At 36.0% G+C, this 21394-nt stretch overlaps 1 protein-coding gene across 1 annotated transcript in view; it reads right to left on the reverse strand.

The window, feature by feature from the left end:
* Positions 1–224: 224 nt before the first annotated feature.
* Positions 225–21394, reverse strand: part of dntt (deoxynucleotidyltransferase, terminal) — a 132612-nt gene continuing 111442 nt past the window's right edge. The window contains exon 12 of the mRNA XM_084391928.1: positions 225–498. Coding sequence (XP_084248054.1) covers positions 472–498 — 27 coding nt within the window. The 3' untranslated portion in view covers positions 225–471. The remainder of the gene's footprint in view (positions 499–21394) is intronic.

Here is a 21394-nt window from a genome sequence, read left to right on the forward strand (position 1 = left end):
GACTGAAACCAAACATTTCTCATTTCTAACACGTTTTTTAAGCTTAAGTTTCACATCTAATATTTAGGATTCATTTTATTTGAACTTTATATATGAAAATGTTTGTCTTATTTAACATGTTTCTTATATGCCACATATTAAGCTCCACATGTATTAAACCCAGTACTTTTCTTTTCAACAATTATGTTTTTAATAATTTTTTTGCATGAAAAATCACCTTTCATCAACATGGAAGCTGGCAGAACTTTTATTAAATGATCATTCAGAAGATCTCATCATCGTTACATACAGAAACCTCCAAATCTGACAGAATTAAACACACTTTGACAATGGGAAATCAAACTAGCACAATCTCCCTTGTTTAATGGAGTAATCTGGCGAAGCTTCTATTTTTAATGAACCAATAAAAAAGGGAAGATCAGTGTGAAGATCTCGTCTGGACTCGACTGACCTCGCTCTCCTCTGAACCGGTCACTCGGGTCTCTCTCGCTTCAGTTCCTGAGATGACACACAGCGAGAGACACACACTGACCTTAATCTGTCTGCAGCTTCACAACTTACACTAATACATCACTGTCCACACACACACACACACACACACACACACACACACACACACACACACACACACACACACACACGAAAACAAGATTTCTGAAGTTCTATTGAGTATATTAGTAAAATTCACATTTGATTCAGTGTGTTACTTGCCTTTTCTTAGTAATTAATAATTAACGTTCCTAGCAATTTCCAAGTGAAAATTGTTTCAACGCCAATTTTTATATTGTAGAGTTATTAAAACAGCTAAACCGACGTTTATGGCTGCAAATTTAGGGCCTAAATAACTCGGCAAGCGCCAAATGCGAGTAAAAATCTGTGTTGGCGAGTGTATGAAACAGTGGCAGTCGCGATTCGCCGGTAACATTTCTATAACATGCAAAATTGAACTGCATCATCACGAAAGTTCAAGCCTTGCCAATTTAAATATTCAAGCTCAAGAAGATGCGAAAGGGAACTCAATTCATTATTCACTTTGCAACTAATCTCTTTCATGTCTTCTTGCACTCAAACAGACATATTCAAACAAAATTATGTCAAAATGCCTGTCTTGGCAAATATCCTTGTAAACACAGTCAGTTTTGTCAAAAAGTGAAATTTTAAAAATGTGACGCTTTGAGCCGAGCGTCATGTTTATAAACTAAAATATTTATGACCGGTAATATTTATTAGGAGGTGTGGCAAAACATTCGTTTTAGGCCCTGGTTGCAAGCCATTATACAGACAGACTGGACTGATGAAACCTAGCCTTCTGTTAAAGGGGTCATATAATGCCATTTTTGTACAAGCTAATATGATTCTTTAGGGTCTAAATGAAAAGTTTGTAATATACTTTAATTAAAAATTCTCATTAGTATTGTAAGAAAACACTCATTTTACCTGGTCAAGAACAGCTCTGTTTTCAGCACGCCGTTTAAGTGCATGTGTCTTTAAATGATAATGAGCTTTGCTCACCCCGCCCCTCTGTTCTGTGGGCGTTTGACACAACACACATGGAGTGTTGCCTTGGCAACAGTTGAGGGTATATTTTGCAGAATGGCGGCGGGAGTCTCTGAGGACACATCTGTGCAACCGTATCAATTTGAACCGGAGTCGGAAAACAGGGCGTTTCTGAATGGTTGGTTAACGTAATGTCACTTTGATCTATCTTTATATGTACTGGCAGGGTAGAGTAGTGAGGTACGAACGCTATGCGTTTACTGATGTATACGTTAGTTCATTGACAGATTGATGTTACAGCTAATGGTCATGAAAAACTTTTTTCGGTAAACGTAGGCTTGTCCGTGATGCGTAACGTTCTCTATGCAGTGTTAGGTACAGCTGTCAGGGCTGAAGCACTCACATTTTACTGATCTGTTTAAAAAATAAGCAGTCTGTGAGACTATGACAGTCATTAGGCACATAAACAACACATACTCAGACAGGAGCTCATACCTTTTTCAATGTTCTCGTTTGTAAAGCAGTCTGGTGAAATGATTCGCGCAAACATGAAAGCATTGCTGTTGATCGTGGGGAATATTCGAATATCGGTGTGTCGAAAACACACTCAGCCACTGCGTCTTCAGCGGTTCGGATTCAGGAACATCAAAATGATGCTGTGCTCCTTATTACACCCGAGAACAGAACACCACAATCGCTTAGACGCCATTCTGCTCCAGCGTATCAACAATGTGGACTTTGATGACAGACAGCTCGCTCACGAGCGAGGGCGGGTCTGTGTTGAAACGCTGCTGTCAATCAACAATCGTGGGAGGGGCGTCTGATCATGTGACGTCACAAGATCGAACGGCTTGATTTGAGACGGGGAAAACATATAAGAAGATTAAAAAAAAAAACACTGGATGGATTTTTATCATTTTATGATGGTTGTGTACAGGCACTGCCAACACACATTTCAGTATAATCAACTTGTAAAAGTGCATGTACCATTATATGACCCCTTTAAAGCATGAATTTGATGTAAACAATATATCTACATAATATTCAGTATTAGTTACAGCATGGAATAATATTCAAACCTAGGTAACTTCCTTAGTCTATATTAAAAGCCAGAATTGCAGGAAACTTGCAATTACCTTTAATATTTTATTCTGACTTATTCAGAAGGGTCTCTTTCTTGAAATGTGTGTATACTGAGCAGATGCTGAATCTCTGCAGTTTCCTCATTGTGTTCAGCATCAGTATTATTTTAAAGAATAATTTTTCAAATTAAGAATAAAGCAAAGATTTTGCTAAAGAAAGTCCTGCAGGTTTGAGCGAGTGAATGATGACAGAATGTGTACTTTCGGGTGAAGACTGTCTCTTTAAGACTGAAATGATTCTCGCTCCCAGCAAAGTGTCTTTTATTAAAATCAGACGGAACAGAACAGAGCAGAACTTCATTGTCAGCACACTAAAGTTTTTAAAGTTTCAATGTGCCGAAAGCATTTTCAAAAATCAACTTTTATTAAAACTTAAACTCAAAAAAAAAAGCTTTGAGAAACTACAAAAATGAACCTCACTGAAATTACAGCATGCAATATTAATACTCATAAACACACAGAGATTTGATTAGCATTTGCAAAGCTAGAGTTCTAATCATTTTCAAGACAAATAAATATTCAAAACAAATATGCAACAGTAAAATCCCTGCCAGCCTGAAACAGCGTCCAGACGATCATGTCCAGATAATAAGCAGATCCATTTGCTCACACACACACAGTCCAAACGGATGCTGATGATCGGCATATTCTTACTTTAAACACCAGCATCATAGTAAAACACTGTTAAAACAAAGCAAAATAAATCCTATTTACCAAAATAATTCCTGCATCACAAGCAAAAGAGCGGATCAGCAATCAGTCACTTTTCAATCAGCTTTGGTTCCGGAAGTATTTTCCCATTTATTTTCTCCAAAGGCATTTTAAAAACGTTCACAGCCGTGAACCGAACCGAACCGAACCAACCGGCAACTTTGAGTTTATCAATGATGGTGAGAAGAAAGTCCCCCAGTTTGTTTGTTTTTTTGCTCTGATAAATTGGACAAGAAATGTATTAAACGAGTGAGTTTAGATGTTAAAGTCTCAAAAGGGTTTGAATCACAAATATTTAGGCTTAAATTTAAGTTTCATGCACTTGAATCAATATCAAATTGCCATGCATTTGGATTACAGTTTTAACATTAACTAATTAACTTAATGTGATGCATATTTGTCAGTCATACATAAATTAAGGTCAGGTTTCTGCACCCGAAAAAAAATTCATAGCATAATTTATTATTAACTCTTTCCCTGCCAGTGTGTTTCTTTAGTTGCAAGCCAGCGCCGGCATTTTTGATCATTTTCACCGAACTTTCATGCCGCCGAGAATATTTTGTTGCATGAAAATTGTATTATAGCTTCATGCATTATTTTAAATCAACCTTGAATGTGGATGATTTTCCTAAAAAAAGCAAAATTTTGAGGTAATTTTCCCAAAAAAGCAAAAAAAATTGCAAAATGCTGAGAAAATCGTGTTTCAGACTTCGTCCGGACCAGATTCAGAACGATGATTAAAACACAGATGGAGTGGATCGAGTCCATCAACACCCCTAAAGCTTCACAGTCCTGTACACCGTCCTGGATCGACATTTCATTCGTAACATTTTGATTTACATGCTGTTTAATGTTGATGATCGCGTTATTTTACATGTGCGTCATCTCTGGTTTCTGCGTCTTCTTCTCCTGTGTTTTGATCGGGAGATTCTGTACTCTTTCAGAAGATGTGTAACAGCGCCCCCTACCGTATAACAGTGGAAACACGGAAAATTCCGTCAATGGCGGAGAAAGAGTTAACTAAGTAAGTCAGAATTGAATGAGCTTTTGTGAGGGATGATTGCTCATCTAAAACACAGCACCGCAGAGTCTGGTGGGGATTGTGGTGTTGCTGTGGGCTGTAAAATTCATTGTAAAGTAATTTAATGCCAACACAACAGTAGCTAACCCAGTTTGAATGCTCGAGCCGGTTGAGTCCGGTTCACAGGAATGATGCTCTGTGGTTCTGCTGTGTGTTTTTTGGAAAGGGTCAGAGATAAAAAGAGGGCGAGAGAGAGAAAGAAAGGCCCTCGGGTCGAGTCCTGGAAACGCCTGAGCTGTTCTACTTAAAGATCCTGAAATAGGAAGATCTGGACCCTGAGATCTTCCTCAAGACATCGCCAGGTCGACATTTTAACTTCAATAACAAATATAACACGGTGAAGAGGTGTGCATGCAATAAAGTCTCACTGTGATCAAAATGAACATAATGAGTGTTTAAATATCATATAGTGCTCACTAAATTAAATGTGCGGTGCCTCACGGTGCAACATCTTTACATAATTTCCCTTATAATTAATCAACTTTGAGTTATTTAAATATATAGCCAAGCCATGATTATTTCCACTAATTTAAATCATATTTTGATTAACATTCACGAATGTTCAAAAGGTCTATTAATGAATGACTATTAAAAAGTTGCTCTGATGTAACATCATGTAACTCTATAACTAATGTTTGAGAGACTAAGAGAAAGAAAAGATGAATAATAAGCATCTAATTATATGAAGAGAATTAGCCAGACTACAGCTTAAAGAAAATGTTTGCAACTTATTTTACTTTTAATAATTTTACATATATTTCTGTTTAAAAGTTTGGGGTCAGTCAGATAAAATAATAATAATTTTATTCAGCAAGGACACGTTAAATTGATCAAAAAGTGACATTTATAATGTTACAAAAGATTCTATTTCAAATAAATGCTGGTCTTTTGAACTTTCTATTCATCAAAGAATCCTGAAACATAAAATGTATCACAGTTTCCCAAAAAAATATGAACTGTTTTCAACACTGATAATAATAATGAATGTTTCTTGAGCATCAAATCATCATATTAGAATGATTTGTGAAGGATCATGTGACACTGAAGACTGGAGTAATGATGCTGAAAATTCAGCTTTGATCACAGGAATAAATTACACTTTACTGTATATTCACACACAAAACAGCTGTTTTAAATTCTAATAATATTTCACAGTTTTTCACAGTATTTTTGATCAAAGAAATGCAGCTATGGTGAGCAGAATAAACATCAGAAGTTCAAAAACATTTGTAAAAAAATCGCATTGACCGCAAACATTTGAACAAGTGTTTTTCCAAACAAAACATCATATTCAATAAGAAAAAATGTAGAGCGGGACTTTTATTTTATCCCTCATCAATGGATTAAATTATGAAAAGTAGGTGATTTTAAAGACGCTTTAGGGAAACCTGTTTGGAAACAATTTTTTTTTACATAGGCCTATATGTACCTTTTAATTAGGGCTGGGTAAAAAATATTGATTTCTTGATTTTAATCGATTCTCATTTTTACGAACCGATATCGATTCTTAAATCCCAAGAATCGATTAGTCATCCTGTTTTCAGTTGATGAATTAATGTAAACACATGAATTAATGTAAAGTTGTAGCGCGCATCCCATCCAATCCAATAAATCGCAATAATCTTTGTGCTTTGTATATGTATTGATATGAAACAAAGTCTCAGATTTCAAATTACGTCCATTTTCTTACGAAATTCAAAAACATAATTACCGTTTCGGCGCTGTGGCGTGAGATCGCTCAGGCTCAGCTCAGGAGAAGCACATGATCTTCTCTTCCGCCTTAATAACACCAGTTACAGCGCGAGATAAACATGAATGAGCTTCTGAAAGTGTGTTAAAACGTAGAGTACAACTTATCGAAGTCCGTATCATGTGACATGGAGTCGCTCAATCAGTGTTTCAACCGTGGAAAGACGTCAGTAAACAATGTCATGTAACGTCAAATTTACCTCAGAAAAACATATCCAGTGACCATAAACTCGTCAGTCAGCTAGAAAAATTAACTCTAGAGAGGAGCACTTTGCTAAATATATGCACCATATTACATATTCATTATAATTTTTAATGTTCTTCAATTTTTAATGCATGTTTGAATAAATCTGGCAGGTTTTTATGACAGCCACCATTTAAATGTTTATATTTCATATAACTTTATTATTATAAAAATAAATAAAAGTGTATTTTAAGTGTTTGTATACAAATCAGTTCATTTTTACCTTCAATATGATAGTGGGCTAATGAAGCCATAGGCTACAACTGACTCCCATAGTTTACAGCATTAGTGAAGAGATTTGTTTTCCTTGAGAAAATTTGCCATGTATTGTTCCTGATATCCCAAATAATCAATATTGAATCGAATCGGAATCTAAATCTAATCGAATTGTGAAATTTGTACCAATACCCAGCCCTACTTTTAATGCTTTTTGACCCTCAAAAAGGTACATATATGTACCTTGAGGTCCAATAATAAGCCCTATGGGGTACGCTAGCGTAGATTATACCTTGGGGGACAGAAATGGACTCCTACTGTACCCCTATTTCTGACAGTGTACAGAAATGATAGCTTAAAATGTATGCTTGTGCATCTTTCTTGCAAACAAATGACATTTGCTGTGGTATTTTCGCACTAACGCAGGAACACTCAGACATGTTTAAGTGAGAACGAATACGACTGGCAAACAAATGCTTTAAAAATAACACAATAACAATCCTCACGCTGGCTGGTCAAATCACACAGCGGGCGTTCGAGTGTGTGAATCAGCGTCGCTCTGAAGACTCGCTCTGAATCGCAGGCAAACTAGGCATTTCTTTGCCAGGGTTCAATATACTCCAAGCCCAAATGAGCAAAGATCTCCTCTTCAGTGCAGGCAGGCAAGAGGGTTTTCTGGAGAGAGAGAGAGAGAGAGAGAGAAAGAAAGGTGATTTCCGCTGATTTCTGTCACACCGCTGAGAATAATGTGAGGAAACTCACTGGACTTGACGAATGATTCGACAGAGAGACAGCGAGAGCATGAAGAATCACAGCATGCATGTTATTGCACATTTAAAGGTCAGTGAACGTGATTGAGTCTCACAGATGATGACGACTGTCTCTAAATGTTTTAAAAGGAGAGCGTCTCAACCGAGGGGTCAGAAACAAACAGCAGGGAGAAACAATCCTGAATGCAAGAAATAACATGTGACTAACCGTATGACGGAGGCCGAAATAAATAAACTTATCGACATTTAAAAAGCAGGAGAAAACACTTGTTTCTTGTAACGATGTCCTCATGTCACGATTCGATACTGAACTCACGATACGATATTACTGCGATACTCCAAGACATATGATAAAAGGTTAACAAAAAAGGTACTGTTGATGAAAATGCTAAATTTGATTTTACCTTGTGTGTGTAAATGAATAGGCTTGGACTTGGTGCTGGAAACCCAAAGCACAGGACAATAGAGACACCAGAATAACAATATTCATGATTCTGAAGCTGGAAATACAGATGAATATGGTTGATCTCTGTCACTGACTAGATATATTTATAATAATGTAAGCCACTTTTTACTAGTAACATCAGACATTTGGCATTATCAGGACACACAAATATTCCCCTATTGCATTATTATCCATTATATTCAACATTAGGCTATATATAGTAGTTTAATGTAGTACTGACACTAAAACACACAGTAATTTTTATTTTGAGTGAACTATCCACGACACATATCGTTACATTTTTGCGATATATTGTGCCATGATATATTGTTACACCCCAACTCGTTACTCAAACTGCACTTGCTTGCATCTACACACACATAAGCTCAGTCAGTTTCCCAGAGTTCAACAGCATTCACCTCAACTGAGTCTCGCATATGATGACTATACGAGCAAACCGGAGGCGTGCACTGCATTAACAACCTTCCTGACCTTGCCACGCACGGGTGTTAGGGGACAAAGTCATTATAGACGTCGAGAGAGAGTGTGTGTGTGTGTGTGCGCGCTCAGGGCATGATGTCATGAGATGGAAAATATCTGGGCTGAGAAACGAGTCTGACTCACGGCGACAGCGAAGGGAAGCTCTGAGCTCGACACGTCATGCCTGGAAGTGCTAAACTCAAACTAACTTGTCAGAGTGAGGCAGAGCAAAGAGAAGGCATGCGAACACATTTAGAAGGAATGACAGGCTGCTGCACAAACCAAGTGGAAAGACGAGTTCAAAGCATTAATTTCCCCACATCATTATTTACAATGCAACTGAGGGAGGAGAGGAGCCTCAGAGATCTGGATTCTGTGATGCATCAAGCCAAGTCAAAATTTATTTCTATAGCACATTTAAAAGCAACAAAAAAGTTGCACTAAAGTGCTGTACAATAAAACATTGAGCATATAAAAAGAAACCATAAAAAGAAACCATGCAGCATACAAAATATAAACACACTGAACAAAATATAATAAAAAAATAAAAATTACTGGTTCAATGGATGTATTACAAAAAATTGTGAGCAGTGTTTGCCAGTGTAAGATGGTGTTGTTACTTTGATGTTCAAAGCCTGAAGTCCTGCAGAATGGCAGTTTAAATTTAAATGGAATGATTTCAAAATTTCAAATTCAAAATTAGAATTAGAAAGTTCAAAAGAACAGCATTTATTTGAAAAAGAAACTTTTGTAACTTATAAGTGTCACTTTTGCTCAAGTGAATGCATCTTTGCTGAATAAAACAATCAATTTCTTTTAAAAATGACCCCACACTTTGTCTTTATGCAGATCAACGGACACCCACGCGAGTCGTGCGTCTAACATCCGTCTTTCTGTTCCGGTAAATGTGAGAGTATCACTTACACAAGGCATACACAAACCCAGACTTTGCAAACAAGTTTTGGCAAGAATACAGCAGCATTTACAGTCAAATCAAAATGTATTCAGACGCCTTCAACATTTCTCACATTATCACAGTTTATTCGCTATAGTTTAGAAAACGGTAATAAAATATGACAAGAACTATATTTCACTGGTTTTGTCCGTCCTTCTGTTAGACTGTCTCACACATGAATTATGTTGAATATCTGTCAGCTGTTAAATTTAACAACACCATTAGATAATACCAGTTTAGCTCAGCCAATCACCAAGCAATGCTTCATTTTGTTCAGTCTGTGTGTAAAAAGAGCATTAGCAATTAAAGACAAAACACTTCAGCAAAACATGATCAGCTCAAAGTGTCGGAATAATATTTGGTAAATTAAGAATTTTTGGGTATAATATATCACAGTTTACTTTATTTTGCTATCCTCACTTACATAAATTATCTAGTGTCCTGCACCCACTAGTAAAAAAATATACAAAATTATATCTGGGGTCTGAATAATTTTGGGTTTGACTGTAAAAATAAAATAAAAAATTACACTCCATTGGAGCGTTTTTGCTGAATTCTGGAAGCTTATGCATTGAAATTTCACCACTGAGAGAGTATCAAGAGTGCAAGGAGGATCTGGCGGGAAAGCGTCTGTTCCAGCGTTCGACGGCTCAAATCAAGCGTGATCCCAAACGCCAAACTAAGCCTGGCTTGAGAAATGCCCGTTCCCTACAATCCCCACAATCCCTCAGACACTCCATATGGGAAGAGCTCCACATTAATTACAGCACATCTCCAGCACTCAAACACATCCAGAAGCTCGGAGACTTTACATGTCCAGCAGATCTACAGCTAATACTCATACTAGAAACCCTGCTTGAACACATTAGGTTTATTTGGCATTTAACTGGACTAATTTAGTATTAATCAAGTGGTGCCTTAGCTGGTCATAATCCTGTTATGATGCTCATTGATCTCTTGAGTAAATGAAGCGTTGCTGGAAGTGTCCATATAATCCTGCGTGTTTATGAACAACAATAAAAGTGCAGATGTGTTCATATCTTTATTGTTTCATTTCGTAATAATTCCTAATAGGTTTCCCAAACACTTGTATTGTGCCATCTGTCCTTTCTTCCATCAACACAACAGCTCCATGTCACATTATTATGAATGTGCAACGTGCATTAAGGCGGAATAAGTCCTGCTTTCTAAATAAAAGAGCCAATTGCCAATTGGTAAAGTCATTGCATCACTGATAAATGATTTGCCTTAAAGGGACTTTGGTTAGATTCTGTTGATCACCATGACTCTAGTTGACCTGAAAGACAAATCTGACCACAGGTTTACACTAATATAGTTTACATTAATGTTTGTTATAGTGACCCCAACATGTGATTGCATTCTGACAGATTTTTGAATGCATCGACTTTATATAGCGCGTTCGTATATTGTTCTTTCTGACTGTAACATCAAGAGATTTTAAAGCATTTTTTTTTTTAAAGCATTGGTTTTCAGTGTGAATGCCATGAAAAACACACAAAACACATCTAAAAAGGGAAAGAGCTGTGAGATTGACTGCATAAATCTTGAGGTAAAAATTTAGGTATATTTTTACAGACTGCTGAAAGCTACAGAACAGAAAAGCAGATGGATCGCTGCAATTCACAGACACAACTGGATCCAGGCAGAGAAAGGTTGATTTGCAGTTATCATTTTGTGTCAATATGCTGAATTTAGGGGTAAAATCATACCCTATATACACTCTCAGAAAAAAAGGTACAAAAGCTGTCACTGTGGCGGTACCTTTTCAAAAGGTGCACCTTTGTACCTAAAGAGTGCATTTAAGTCCCTCAAAGGTACATATTGGTACCAAACGTGTACATATTAGTACCTAAATGGTACATATTAGAACCCTTTTTAAGGGTACTGTCCCAGTGACAGCTTTTGTACCTTTTTTTCTGAGAGTGTATTGTATTGACAACTCATCAATTAAATATTTACCACTGCATATTCTGCTTAATTGGATGTTTTTAAATAAACACTGATAAAAATATATAAGTTTTAAGGCTGGATGATATGTTGATATCTATAACATTGATATAAGTGATCATGGATTTAGACCTATATTGTATTTATATAAAGCGTTCACAGGCAAATTTGCTTTATGTATTTCCCTGGCGTCGAAATCAGGCTCACATAAACATTAGGAAACATGATTCCTGCTGCATGTCAATATCCACGGATCACTGGATCTTTGGTAAGTTGTAAGGAACCATATATCAAGGCCAAACTGATAATTGTTTGTTTTACTTGCATTTTCAAAGTTTCCCCTATTAAATCCAGTCATGTAGCAGCTCTTTTGCTACTCATTGGAATTGTGCGGTTTTTAAATAACACATCGAGCTACTGGAGTGCCTCAGGGCTCAGTGCTGGGACCTCTTCTCTTCTCAATCTACATATCATCATTAGGGTCATTGAAGACTAAAATGTCATCTTTTAATATAATTTCATTATTTTATATTATGTATCTGTATTATTATTATTCTTTATTAGTATTCATAATCAGTTGTATTATCTTATGAAGTTTAAAATGCATGAGTTAGACTATAGATTGCATGGACACGTGTTTAAGAATCATATTTTAGACACAAGGAGGGGAGCTGGGAGAGTTATATATTTTGCTTAGAGGTATGTGTGCAATGCAACGTTCACTGAGCAGAGATGATGATAAATTAAATGTTTACAATTGGCATGTTCTTTACAAGGAAAGGAAAGTTTTTCAACTGATGCAAATGTACCACTAATGTATACACTGAGAAATAGTTTCTTAATATGGAAAGTGGATTGTACCATGTGTAACCATGAGGTATACGTTCCATTTTTAAACATAAGCAACATGTTTTTCTATCTTACAAGGAAGTTGAAAGTCCCTCAGTGGTGTATATAAGCTCAATCTTACTGTACCACCTTAGAGAAACATCGGGAACACATACACCTGGCACAAATACAACATCTTCTCAAGTTTCTCTTCTATGCTGACGAATAAAGATTTTTCTTGGCAAGATATCTGGTGTCCGGTTCCGTGAATCAAATAATAACGGGAAAAAAAGGCTTAATTCCAAGATTACAGTCATTCAGAAACATTGATTTTCCTATCACTGCTATGCTGATGACACACGCCAGATGATCTGATGTTAGCTTCTCGCATCTCGGCCCGACAGACAGACATTTCTTGCTGGATGAGTATCTCGAGTATGATGACAGAATTTTCAATTTTGAGTAAACCATCGATTTGAGTTTCTGTCACGTCTCTTTCATATTTGGTTTTATTTTTTGCTTTCCTTATCCATGTTATGCTGTTTTCTGTGAAACTGAACCGCTATCAGTAATAACAAACAACATGACCATGGCAGCAATCAAATTTTATAACGGCAAAACCTGGTTCGCTGACGTGAAACACTTAACGGTTTCCCTTACCCAAGAGAACCATTTAAGGGATTATATGCAACACCCTTAAATCATTCCCTAAGCTGAGGGGAAATCATGCCTTAAGTCTCATACTTAAGGGAAAAACTTAAAGGTGCTTTATCCAACCGAGCACAGGCCCTTCCTATCGGATATGCTACACAACTCCTTGTCCAAGCTCTTGTTCTATCCATACTGAACTATTGTAATGCTCTCTTGGCAGGCCTTCCAGCATCACTGTCAAAACCTCTGACACTTACCCAGAATGCAGCAGTGAGAGTGATCTCTAACGAGCCGTCACACCTCTCTTCGTCAATTTGCACTGGTTTCCAATAGCCGCTCGCATCAAATTCAAGGCACTGATGATTGCCTACAGAACAACCGTATATGTGGCCTCCAGAAGCTTGCGTTCTGCAAGTGAACGTGTGTTGTGGTGCCATCATCCCAAAGAGACACGAAATCACTTTCACTGACCTTTACCGGCACTGTTCCCTGCTGGCGGAACTAGGCTGGTCATGATGCATCTTTTTTTGTCAACGCTTGACCCATTAATACTGACACTTACTGTTTATTATTTATTTATTCATTTAAAAAATAAAATAATCTTGCTTGGTTTTGCTGTGCTTCAATAACTGGGACTTATATTTGTTGCCCTATTGTTGGTTTGATTGCTTCTATTGTTCTCCTCATTCGCAAGCCGCTTCGGATAAAAGCGTCTGCTGTGTGATTAAATGTAAATGTAAATCTTGTTTGCTTTTTAAATCTAAAAGGAATTCTCATTTCATTTCTGAACGATGCACAACCCTGCTTTCTATCGCACTGCCCTCACTAGTGTTACTAAAACATGCGGTGTAGTCGAGTAGCAAACTCTTATGAGATGGTTCTTAAAAATAAAAAATTCAGTGTGTAGTTAAAGATTAAAGGGATAGTTCACCGAAAAATAATCATTTGCGCACCCTCATGTCATCCCAAACATTGTCCAAGCAACATTGGACCCCACTGACTTTTATTATATGGACAAAATACAAAGATTCCTACAGGATTGAGATGATATGAGTTTGAGTAAATGAGTATAATTGTTATAATTGATTCTAAATGACAGGTTAATAATAGTTTTTCAAAATATTACCAATAACAGGCTATTTGTTTTGTTTAATATACTTGGTATTAGGATAAAGCACTAAGCACTAAATATGATTCTCATATCTCATGTTGCAGAACCAAAATGAATGGATTTTTTTTTTTTTTTTCACTGCCATCGCATTGAGAGATAGTATCAGTGCTGTAAGTGTTGTTCATCTGTGTGTGTGTGTGTGTGTGTGTGTGTGTGTTTACTGTTGAAGAGATACAGAGGCTGCTGCCACATACAGTTATTAATATACTTGTCACCATTTCTCAGCCTTAATAGTGTTTAAATGTGAGCAGCAGATGTACTGCAGTCAGAAACACTCCCACACACACAAACTGAGAGAGTCAGTGTGAGAACACAGATCACACACAGATCTCGGAGACAGCTGGACGGCACAGCAGAGAATATGGCAGCGGATGTCGGCACGTCTAACTTGCACGGCAAAAATAAAACTATTCTTAACGCAAGACACTACAGGTGAATAGGGTAAAGAATTAAACTAAAAGATAACAATACTTTTCTCAGTTTGTTAATAACAGTACATTAAGACAATTATTTTGTATTACAAGTTTGCTAAAAAAAAATTAAATAAATTAGGCATTATCTGATTAAATATGCGCTCATTTTGCATGCATTTCATGTTCATTTTGTTGACATATTAGTCAAGTCACCTTTATTTTTACAATACTGAGTGTTTCAAAGCAGTTTTACAGAGATAACAGAACAATAATGCGACAAAGTTTGTTTCTAGAAGAAAATAGCGTCACAGTCCAGCATAAGTAAGATGTGGTGGTTCATTTCTGTTGTAAAAAAGTTCAACTATTAATTTAGTTCATTTATATATATATATATATAGCTGCTCTGGAGTTCAGTTCTCATATTATGGTGTATTAGAGTTAAAGTTTTTTATCACTCCACAAATCAGAAAATACTGTCAACAGCCAGAAAACAAATACATGTTCATTACGCTTTTTTACCTTCAGAATATTGATGTGAAGAAACCTGTAAAGTTTGGTGAGTGTGAAGCTGCTGAAGTGGAGATTTCTGACTCAAACTCACAGCCTTTAAAACCAAGCGCAAATAGATCCAATACAATCAACATAAAAGTGTATTTGGATGTTTTATTTCCATATAGTCTGAAAGAAGACATATTATGGAAGCAAAATAGACCAATATCTCCATATTGACCAGTGCAGACTGGCCAATATCTCAATGTTTCCCCACTGACAGACATTCGAAAACAAAGCAAACATAAATCACAAGTAGTATTGCATTATATTAAAGTTTATGATTACCCAGACATGATCTCATATGCATTAAATAGTTCCAAGTCTGCTGACAGTTAAAGGGGAGAAAAATGGAAATGATAAATTAACAACAGAACTTTACCAATTAAAATCCTCAGGCAAAGACTTTAAGTGACTGAACTTTTGTTAAAGGTCTGGGTTTAATTTATAAATAAATAAAGATATTTCTCCTTCATTTACTAATTGTGTTGAATATGCACAGACATCCACGTTCCTGCTCCCACTAAAACGGCTTTAATCTGTTCTGTTGGTGTCTAATGTCACATTAAGTGAAGCTAAATGCATTAACTGTGTTAAATAAATTCATGGCCTTAAACATTTAATTAAAGTCTCATGATTAGTCTGCTCAGTTATCAGCTCTCAGTGACCTGACATCACATGTTCTGTGCTCCTGACGCTCGTTTTAAAATGCTTTATTCTTCCAATAATATATTTTTAGTTTTCCCCGGGTTCTGAGTTGCAATGGGGACATTTATTTTTTTTAAACATGAAAAGCAGCCGTTCATGTTCGGAAATTAAATTTCTGGCTCTTAAAGACAAAAGTGTTGCTCACAATAAAAATGGTAATTGAGAAGCATAAGAGGCTTTGTGTTGACCTGTCTGTCTGGATTATGCTCAGCGAGGTAATATGTGGGTTAAATTAAGTGTTAACTTAGAAATATAATGCCAGGTTACATGTTGGAATTCATCTTGATTTTATCAGGCTTTGCATTTTAGTATTGTGCAATCTTTTTACTAACCTAATTTGCATAATTATTATGTGGTGCCCCTAGAAGGTCAGAGCAAACATACCTGTATATTGTTCATAAACCCACTTTTATGAATCTGAATTGTAACATTTACATTTAAGCATTTAGCAAATGCTTTTAGCCAAAGTGACTCACGTCGCAGTCAAGCTAGACATTTGATCCGTTCATGCATTCACTGGGAATTTAATCCATTACATTTACGTTGCCTTGACCTATACTGTTTTAATGCATTAATTGGTCTAAAAATACAAAAACATATAAAGCTGCAAGCAGCAATTAAGGGGCCAAACACAACAAAAGCACAAAGTCATGCCAGCATGACTAAAGACATATTATGATCATTTTAGGCAAAATGGCTGAAAAATCATAAATACAGTCACTAGTAATACGATTTAATGGTTATCACTTTCGACCAATAGGTGGCGCTGTGACCAAATTGATGTGGTGTGATCAGAGTATGGTGACAATGACACATGCAACATTTGGTGTCAATATACCACAGCATTGCAGAGAAACAGTGATTTTGGCATCATGCAATCAAATTCGTTAATGCGGTGTCGAAAACTGTTTTGTCTATCAACCTGAAATACATAACTTTATGCCGGCATGGTTTGAAGATTATCTAACTCGAAATTGGTGAAAATCGGAGAAACGGTAGGAGGAGTTGGGAAAAGTAGGTTTTCAAAGAAAATCTACATGTCGGACATGGAAGTTTGACCGACAATACAAAAATTGGTATCTATGTTCTTGGCATGTCCCACGGAACCTATTAAGACCAGTTTAATTATAATAGGCATAACGAATCAAAAGCTATTAACATTTTTTGAAAAATTCTAAATTCAAAATGGCCGATGCCCAAAAATATTATGATTTTTGGCCAAACCGTTCAGAAGTTATAAACAAAAAAACTTCATTTTTCATATCTCCTGACCACTAGGTGGCACTGCACCGAAACTGTGCAGGTAACCTCAGGTCACGGTTGTCATAACACACACCAAGTTTGGTCAGAATATGCTAAAGCGTTATAGCCTCACATTCATTTTGGTGTGCTTATTACTTATAAGTCATGCATTTGATTTTTCAATCTGCATGCATGGTCATAATCCATTACACACTGATTTATAATATAAAAATATATTAAATATAAAATAAATCCAGAGATACTTGTGTGCTGTACCAATTTGGTTATCAATTATGTCTTTATTGGCTAATGTTTGCATTGGAGGTCATGAATAACATAAAAATAATATTAATGTAACTATTATAATGTACTATAGGTCTTAATGGGTCTTTATAAATATATTTATAGAATAATACTACTTATAAATAAGTATAAATGGGGCTATAAATGGTCTTTACAGAAAGTGTTGCAGAATTTTGTTGCTAGCCCTTACATTTCAAAAGTTATTAACATAAACGTGAGAGCAACTTTGGACAGTTGGTGGCGCTAGAGGGATTGAGTTAGAGACTCCAGAATTGCTGTGGGTAATGTTCAGACTGTCTTCTGTCTGTGTGCCAAATTTCACAACTTTCCTGCAAACGGTTCTATGGGCTGCCATAGACTCAGGAGCGGAAGAAGAAGAATTAGTAGAAAACGAATGATTACAATAGCCTATGCATGTTAGTGAACAAAAGCAAACAAAAAGCGTACAGATTAATCACGGGATAACTTCACCTATAAAGCCTTCTGCATCATATTTGATACACACATCAATCTCCTCCAGTCCTTCTGTCTCTGATTGATAGTTTAGACTGTTTTATCAAGTAAAAAATGTGTATAATTTTTTGTATAAACTCCTTCAGCTCGTGAAGCGGTTTCTATGGCGTTGCTAGGCGGTTGCTAGGGTGTTCTGGGTGGTTACTAGGGTGTTACTAGGCGGTTTCTAGGGTGTTATGGGTGGTTGCTAGGGTGTTGCTAGGCTGTTCTGGGTGGTTGCTAGGGTGTTCTGGGTGGTTGCTATGCTGTTGCTAGGCGGTTGCTAGGGTGTCTTTCTGCTGTCAAATCTGATGTATATCAAGTAAACGCAAGAATAACTTTGATATTGTTCGAAATATTTGATGAACACTTACTGGACTGAAGCAACGTCGGTTTACTTGATTATCAATATGTAATTTTTTTATAATACATGATCATCAGGCTTTTGAGGAAGGTGTATTTGTTCATCTCTCAATCAAAATTGTATTGCATTGCATTATATGTTTTAAAACTACAGAGCTTTGATAATAAAAGCATTTAAATATCATCTAACTAAGATATATTATTGACAATCTGCAATACTGTAATAAAGATCTTATTGATGTACATTGCAAGGGTCAGAATTTCATTGGGACTTTTTGTCCATATAAACATCAGCATCTGCAACAAATTGCATATTTTTGCTCAGTTTGAATATTTAAGTGTTTTTTTCCTCCATATTCTCACTATATAATACTATATGAGCCATAAAAAAATTCCACATATGCAAACTTTGTGTTGTGATGTGATGGTGTCACAGCTCTAATGGCTCTATCATCATCGTTGCAATTAATCTGTGTATCATAACTAGAGCTCACAAATTCACAAACACACATTAGAGCCGCAACATCTGTGCTCTGGATCAAGCGTATGCACACGATAATAGATGAAACATCACGCCAACATCCCTGATCCCAAACCTGTTATCGCAACACTTTACAGTAAGGTGCATTAGTTAACAACCTTAGCTAACAGACACTAATAATGCACTGCACATTTATTCATATCAATTTCAACATTTACAAATACATTATTAAAATCAAAGGTTGTATTTGTTAACGTTAGTTAATGCACTGTGAACTAACATGAACAGCTGTATTTTTATTAACTTACATTAACAAAGATTAATAAATACTGTAACAAATGTATTGCTCATTGTTAGTTCATGTTAGTAAAAACATTAACAAATGTTAACTAATGAACCTTATTGTAAAGTGTTACCATGTTATTAAATCAAAATACATGTTGATGAAGATGTCAAACGGTAAGCTACTTATAGTCATACAAAAAGTACTAATTAAAACATTAAAGCTACTTAAAGGGGCAGTATCTTAAATATACAACTACACTGTAAAAAAATATTGTTGGATTAAGTTACCTGGTTGTCTTAAAATTCATTGAAATTAAAAAATTGGGTTAATACAATAAAGTAGATTGGTTTAATAAATAGAAACTCAAAATATTATGTTATCTGAGCCACATTAATTATCTAAGTTGAATTGACAAAAGATAAAAAGTTGTGACAAATCATGAAAATTTACAGTGATATGCATTATAATTTATATAATTTTTTTACAACAAAAACAATGCAGTAATAGAAATAGTGCGGTGATTCTTCAGGACTGAATATCTCAAGGACACGAGTGTCTTTAAAGTGTCTCCAGGAGCCAGACGAGATCAGGTCACATGGGACGTCACATGAAACAGTCACACTGAGGTCATTTGCAAAGCTAAAAGATGCCATTCAAAACTTTTTATGTGACAAAACTCGACCCAACAGATGGAAGCAGTACGAGACCCTACGGATGTGTGTGTCGAGCAGACGTCCGTCAAAGTATTCCTCATATTCACAGCGTCACATGCCCTCGTCAAGTGTGGACCGAGTCTCTGACGCGGGGGAACATCCCGACCCTCGGGACCGAGCTTTCATTTTAATTCTCACCACACCTGACCAATGCATGCTCTCGCTGAAGGCCTTTCACATTCACGCGTCTCAGTGACTAACTAACCCGAGGTTTTAAACTCAGTGACATGTTCATTTAAAAACAAAAAAGCACTAAAAATGCATTTTATAAGGCAATCATTTGAATGCACCTTTTAAATTCTGAATTTTTTCTGAATTAAATGTAATTTTTATATTTTTTAGGGGCTTCAAGTAAACTCATCCAGTTGGTGAAGCCGTCCTTAGATCGCAAAAAGTGAAATTCTTCACACACACACACACACACACACACACACACACACACACACACACACACAATTTAAATAGCTAATCAGACTTGTTTTAAGTTATTAATAATATTTGCAAAATGTTACCATGTGCAAAAGCCAGGAAACCCAAAGCAAAATTCAATATTCATGATTTATTTAAATAATAATAATAATAATAATAATAATGAAAATAAAAAAGTTTATATTAATAATAACAATATTTTTTACAAATTACTATTAATAATAATGACAGATATTAATATTAATAAACATTACAAAAATTATATTTTACTATTATTATAGACAGATATTATAGACAGCCTTGACATTAGTCATTAGGCCTTATGGACAGAGAACAATAGATTGATAGATAGAAAAAAGATTATTATTATTAGCCTATATTTAATTAAAATAATAAAAAATAATATATAAAATATTATAATATAATATAATGTTATATAATATCATTTTTTATATGATAATAATAATATAATGCATATATATATAATATATATATAAATAAATATGTGTATATAATAAAACATATTAAATAAATAATGTGCAAGACTGTGGAAGTACAAGCTTGTTTTTGCTTTTATTTGAGCATATTAACTCTGTATTTTCACTCGTAACTTCACATTCAATGCGTTATAGATCACACACATCTGACTTACAGCGCACTTTAAACACCCGACGCTCTGAGTTTGTTACAGGAACGTTGACGACACAATACAGCCGTTCATAAACCTGTGATATTGCTCTCGCCACCTTTAACACCTATTTCTCCCGGTGGTTTATTGTGGGAGGCAAAAGATTGCCACGGAAGTGATGAATTGGAAAGTCTTTAGATTGTCCTCAAGTTAATTTGTCTTTATTGTGGGCAGGAAAGGCTGACAAAGGCAGAAGGGGAATTCGTCGATTAGGACTCGTATCTGAACGCCTGAACGATTCTCAGCGAGGCAAAAGAGGAGGAGGAAAGATCCCACACTTCCCTGCTAATCAATCCTGCAATTACTGCAGGCATCATAAAGCCCTGGCGCTCATAAAACCAGCCCTAAAACACACACACACACACACACACACACACACACACACACACACACACACACACACACACACACACACACACACACAAGGGCCCGTTACATCTCTTATCTGACTAAACAGCATCTTCCCATGCCAAATAATTAAAGACTTGAGCTCATCAGTGTGAAGTGATGTGTGTGTGAGAGAGATCTGGCCAGGTGGACCTCCACAAAACCAGCAAAGATGAGCAATTATTAAAGATGAATGCAGATTAGTAGGCGTGAGCCCATTACATGCCAAACAAATCTCCAGAAAAATTGGAAACCGCTCGCTGGACTCAATCCCAGTGTTAAAGCTCGATGTGCTATTGCACTGGGACTGAGTTTGCATCTTAAACCTTTAGATTCACTGTATCTTTACATTTGCATATTACAGAAATCTTAAGTCTTAAATTAAAGACACCCTGTGGTGAAAATCCAGCCTTTAATGTTGTTTATGTGTCT

This window comes from Rutilus rutilus (genome assembly GCF_951802725.1).
Source record: "Rutilus rutilus genome assembly, chromosome: 20".
Taxonomy (NCBI): Eukaryota; Metazoa; Chordata; class Actinopteri; order Cypriniformes; family Leuciscidae; genus Rutilus; species Rutilus rutilus.